Source organism: Anarrhichthys ocellatus, unplaced genomic scaffold (assembly GCF_004355925.1).
Source record: "Anarrhichthys ocellatus isolate YVR2014 unplaced genomic scaffold, GSC_Weel_1.0 scaffold9, whole genome shotgun sequence".
Lineage (NCBI taxonomy): Eukaryota > Metazoa > Chordata > Actinopteri > Perciformes > Anarhichadidae > Anarrhichthys > Anarrhichthys ocellatus.
Window position 1 is genome coordinate 9611653 of NW_022280039.1, and position 6000 is coordinate 9617652.

The following is a 6000-nucleotide window of genomic DNA, read 5'->3' on the forward strand; positions in this document are numbered from 1 at the left end:
AACGACGTAGGCATAATAACTATGTCGCTACGCTGGTAACGTGGACTTCTAACGAGCAAGCATTCGCCCTCAAAAGAATCGCGCTGTCAAGTAACGTTGCAGAACTCCTTCTGGTGAACATTGTGAGAGGGAAGCATGCAGAAAGTGAAAGTGCCAGAGAATTTATCTGGGCGTCTGTCCACGGACTGTTCTCTTCTGTTGTCCTTCATAGCGCTTTGCTAGCAGCATGGTATGCTCAGCACCTCCACACCTTAAAAATTAAATTTGAGCAGTCGGAGCTTCCAGCCTGAGACACATCCGACTGGAATGGCATTTCAAACCACCTGTGGTTTGGATCAGAGTTGCAAAAATTGCATTTCATTTTTTTTGGGGGGGGGGGGGGTTCCAGACTTTCTAAAATCAATGTGGATAAAATCTAGATACGCCAAAAAACAGATATGAGCTGGTAAGCTAAACATGGGACAGAGATTTACAGATTCTAAATCCATTACACTTGTATACTTTTAGGCCTAACATGTCTATTCTTATGAAGACCAGAGGACCCATTTCTGCCATTCATGAATTTACAAGTCATAAATATACAAGCTTTTGGTCCTGAAAGCAAACTGGCCTCTGTATGATTGGATTTCTCATGACTGTTGTTTTCTTTAACAAATCTTATTAGTGTTGCAGTGGAACACCAACAAGATGAAATACACATTCAACATGTAGCGAAGCAAAACATTTCATCCAAAAGGGGAAAACTAATGACTGAATAGAATTATTTCCACAAATTCTAAACAATCACCGTCAATTACTGATGTGGCCTCCATGCTTCACCTCTGTTACCACCACATCTCTGCAGCATTACTGAGATGTTTTTATTTATTTTTTAAATAAATATCCCAAACGGCCCATGAAACAAGCATCAACATGAATTATTATGAGTTATTCTCGGACATATAGCGCTGTTTGTTGTGTGTAGAGGGCGTGTGTGTGCCGTCACTGAAAAGCAGCGACAACAGCTTGTGTTGTCGCCTTTGAAGCTTCAAATGTTTCTGGATATTCCTGTCCAGATACTAAAGAACACTCTTTTGTATGATCAGTGAGTAAGCAGCATTATACACAGCATTAGTACAGCACCAACAATCGACATGTTGGTGATTTCAGCACCTATTTCACCAATACAACCCACAGTGTGTCCAGAGACTCATCTCTAAGCCAAGATCTACAGCCAAGATCTACAGTGATAGAGTGAAGACTGGTGTGCACATTCAGTCAAAGGACAGATAATACACCTGGAATACATTAACAAAAAACACACAAGCTGCTTTTTTACCATTTACTGTGACAAGATCGAATGTATCAAAAATCTGTTCTGTGCTAAATGTGTCTTTAAAGTCTTTGCCACAACAATTGCTGAAAAGGCAGCTACACATGAATGGGTTATTCTCAGCATTCTGCAACCATTACCACAACAATCATTGCCCACTTCACAGATGTACATGTAATGGTGATATTACCTCCAAGGTATAATGTCCACATACAGTATATGCAAAATCTGAAGTGAACATTACTACGTATGTGCTTTTGTGCTCGCAAAATATTCCTGTGAAGTTACCATTGTAGATACAATCCATGCCATGCAAGCATGATGCTGCCAGGGACTTACTGGGCATTGGTTGAGTCCATACTGTACTCCTCTTGATACCTGGACGCAGCACACATGGACACAGATAGGCATAGGTTAGGAGAGAGTGGGGTTCGAGGAAGCAGGAAAGGGAAGGAAAGAGCAAAAGAAAAGGATGCGACTCAGGATGCCACTGTAATTCATTTACATTCACTTGCATCTCGAGTCAGAATGCAACTATTGGATAACCTTGTAGAAGAATCTGAGCTCAGTTTGTGCAGCAAGATGGCTCAAGATGAGGATCTGAGAGCATGTTAGCAAGTTGATATCCAATCAGATCCTGTATCTGAGCAGCTGCTTTTTACTGCACAGTTGAAGCCTACCGTCAAGATATTTCCAACAAGGTTTCACTGAGTCACCTTCAAACTCCTGATACAAGTAAATATAAACATTCAGCAGAAATTGACTGCATCTGAGCCCGAAAGGGAAACACAAAATGTATTTCAGAGCCATTAATTCACAGGGCGCATGCAAGGCAAACTCTGCACATTAAGTTGATCAAAAAACGTTGTTTCAGCTGACTAACGAACAGATGGTACACTTAATGCAAACCACAGGGGGGATCAGTGGACACACCCTCATGGTTGAGGTGACCATGGAGAAAAGGGAAGTGTGTAACACCGAGGGAACTGACAGACAGGGAGACATACCCAGATATTTATCTTAATGGCTGACATATGGACAATTGTGATGGACTGGGGGTCAAAGATTAAACACACACGTTTTGATTTGATGCAGAACAAATTGTCTTGAGCACTCTACGGCTATGGCTTCCTTTGGAAACCACTTACTGACGGTGAACCACAGAGTTGTAGTATTTCATGTACGGTTGGTATGTCATTTGTTTCTTAATTGTGCACAAATTCTTTTCAAATATTTAAAACTGCATATAACAATCAAACCAGTAATTACACGGGCACAGGTAACCGCACGACTTGGACTTCTTGGCTGAGGCAGAAACCCACAAAGCCACTGTGATTTAGACAGTTTAACTTGGTTTAACTAATAAACACAGGCGTGACTAATGGCATAATTATGAAATGCAGCCACATTTGTGTCTTTCCTGTTACAATAAGTCAAATGGCTTCTTCAAAAGAAAACAAAAGTTCCCTTACTACCGTGCAGAAATATATGGAAGCATTAAATAACATACATGAGAGGAACAGACGACAGAGCTCCTCCAGAAAATGTTTGATATCTTACTCTGTATTGTAAAAAAAAAAAAACTCTGTCCTGACACAGTAAAAAAAAAAGGTAATTTATTTTACCTTTAGACTAGTGTCGTTGGCGGCCTATTTGACATCAAATCTCATTTTATGCCTTTCAGAAATAGTGGTTGGTTTGTTTGAGATTCATTTTAACGATAAACCCATGTTTGAAAATGCTTTAAATGGTTTTATAATATATATTTTTTTATAACGAAGAGACGTACCATTAATTCAGATACATTTTAGGACTGAATAGATTCAACTTTTACTCTATTCCCAACAATCCTGCAAGTACAGTATGAGCCAGACCATATACAAATCAAAACTACATATGGGCTAAATACACATGGTTCTCTTTGTAATATAAAGACATTATACTGTGCTTTAAGTCCCTCATCCTTACATGTAACCGGCAGAAATATTTCCCAAAGCTTTAAAACAACGTCAACAGAAATATGAATTGAGTACTATGTCTGTAGGTTATTGTAGATGCGAGTACACTGTTATTCTAGTGAGTAAAATGCTTCAAGGCCAAGTCCAAAGCACGTCTAAAAATATCAACTTCAGCGGTGGATGTATAAAAATATAATTTAGGTTGATATCCCTTTGAAGCTCGTAAATAATCAAAGTCTGTCTGCTGAGGAATATGTGTTCACAAGGTCATTATTCAGCAGTTCAGGCTGTTGCGTTGAAAAGCTTCTGGCAAAACCAGCCTTTTTAAAAAAGGACTAATGGAGTGTCCATTAAAGCCCGGAAGTAGTAGGTCACAAGAGCGGAACTGTACTATGCCAGTAACTAATCAAGTACCATTTGGCATCTCAACAACAGAGCGTAGTCGATTAGTATGGTCCCCAGGAACCAATGACATCGTCAACTCTGGAAATCAGTCCTAAGGCTTTTAGTGGATGTTGACAAAAGATTACTGTCAACAATGTTCCTTCTGTAACTTTCTAATAAAGCTACCAGAGAAGGTGATTTTAAAACAATCACTACCAGAAGTTTGTAATTCACTGGAGGTTTTTGTGAGTAAGACCTTTAATGAACTGAAAATCCAGTTATTTTAGTTATAATCATATTGCATGAAAGAGTTTCCCATTTCTAAAAGCCAGATTCAATTCAACATTAAATTAATTTCACTTTATTTTAGACATGTAGTGTACAAGAGAGAGATTTAAAAAAAAAAATAAAAAAAGAAAGGGTACAAAGAAAGATGGATTGCCGGGTGTTTTGGAAACTTTCTGATAGCAGTAAAGTTCAGCTGCATTGAAGGATATGCAACAGCCAGATGTGATGTATGTGGCAGAGGAAAACTTTTTTTACAGCTATTTGAGACTAGCTATCGTCTTACATTTTGTATATGGTAATATGGCATAAGATTAGTCTTTTCCTGCACAAAATTTTGTGATATTATATTTACTCCATATCCCCCAGTCCTACAATTTACTGTTCAAAAGTCTACTATACCAGTGTGATTTGCTGCCCCTTTAAAAACTTAGTTCAGAAGTGAAAAAGCAATTTGGAAATGCTTAATCTGCTCATCATAAATACTGTACAGTATGTGATCTGCTGTGATCTCAGTGTCCATTTTGTGGCTATTTGACAACACTTTAATGAGCAATAAAGATGCTATCTGGCTGCTAAGAGCTTTAGCAGTGTAGAGGATATGGTTAACTGCGGCTCCCTTTGCCCCATTAGCCTACAACACTCACTCGACTCTGTTCCCTCCTCTGTTTCTTCACTTCATCATAAACCAAAGAAGCTGACACATCCTAATATTCATGCAGTTAGTCTCATGCCCTTCACATTTCACTCCAATTATGATAAAACAAATGCAACAAAGAAGCGAATAGATCCTCACCTCTTTGCAGCTGATCTGGAATCACAAGTATGAGCTGAGCTACTGACACAACTAGTGCAAAAGGACCAGCACTTTCAAATTATGCTTTCAAATACATTTACTGAGAACTACCTCAAGGACTACCTGATAGAATGGGGGAGGGCCTCACACACATACACACCATCTCTGCAGCAATTTCAAGGGCAAATGGGATTTGTAGTTTTCCCTGCATCAGGAAGCTTGCCAACATTTCATCATATACTACATTTCCCATACTGTTCCTCACTACCACGGAGGCAACTCAAGTTCTCCCCTCCAAAATGATGACTAGTCGGTTCCAGTAACTTAACACCTGGTTCGGGGGGGAATCTAACAGCAGCAAACAAGATGCAGGACTGTAACTACATTATTCTGGCCAAAACCTATATGTCGTATGTAACCTATATGTTAAAGTACTGCTGATCTGTAAATAAAGCTGGTGGACACAGAACACCTTTATACTCTATTTCTATTACACCATTTTCACAGAGAATACCTGTTTCTGACTGGTTGGCAGGTGTCGATTAAAACCTAATAATAGACCCCCCCAGACCTGGTTCTGGTCAACAGCTAAACCTCACTTCTAAATCGGTCCGAAGGTAAATTACACTGCAGGTAACCATAGCAACAGTACCTCTGTGTTACTTTACCAGCTACAGTGTCTCTTACTTTTAAAGATGACCTGACCAGGTGTTGAACTGACTACGAGTAACAAAGTAAATAACAGAAAATAAATTAGAAAAAGTATCGCAAGAAGTTGTATTTTGTTTGCCTCTGGCCATGATATATGATGGCCAAGAACTTAGTGTGTATCAGGACAAGTCATCAGGTATCATCGATTACTTAGACAACCCCAGTTCTGAATCAAAAACTATGACAGGCTCAACCAAAACTTTACATGGTAGAGCTTTCACAAGTTCGTATTGTGTGGGGTTGAAACAATAACACTCAGCCGTCCCATTTCAATCTCTGGGACCGTTTATTAGGTCAAGTTTTGTGGCTATACTGTATTGCTCTGGACAGTATATGATTTTTGTCATTGATATTATATATTTTCTACCTTTATTGGTATTAAATTCACTAAATGGGCTGCAAACACATTCCCCATGGGGTTAGTTTGTGTTTCTTTTGCTTCTTAGTGCGTTCGTTTTGCACAAAATGAGAATTGAATGTATTTTTTACTCCTCTGCTTTGAACTGAATGAATGAATGAATGAATGAATGAATGAATGAATGAATGAATGAATG

General features: G+C 38.9%; 1 protein-coding gene across 19 annotated transcripts in view; it reads right to left on the reverse strand.

Annotated features, from left to right (window-relative positions):
* The window catches only part of kcnt1b (potassium sodium-activated channel subfamily T member 1b), a 63102-nt gene that overhangs the window by 34966 nt on the left and 22136 nt on the right, over positions 1 to 6000 (reverse strand). For 15 of the 19 annotated variants that reach the window (XR_004212816.1, XM_031849341.1, XM_031849338.1 and 12 more), the window contains one exon: positions 1652 to 1690. The exons of the other annotated variants lie outside the window; for them this stretch is intronic. Coding sequence is in view for 14 of the 15 variants with exons in the window: in XM_031849341.1 (XP_031705201.1) it covers positions 1652 to 1690 (39 nt within the window). In the remaining variant the exon portion in view is untranslated. The remainder of the gene's footprint in view (positions 1 to 1651; positions 1691 to 6000) is intronic. 19 annotated transcript variants of the gene reach the window in all.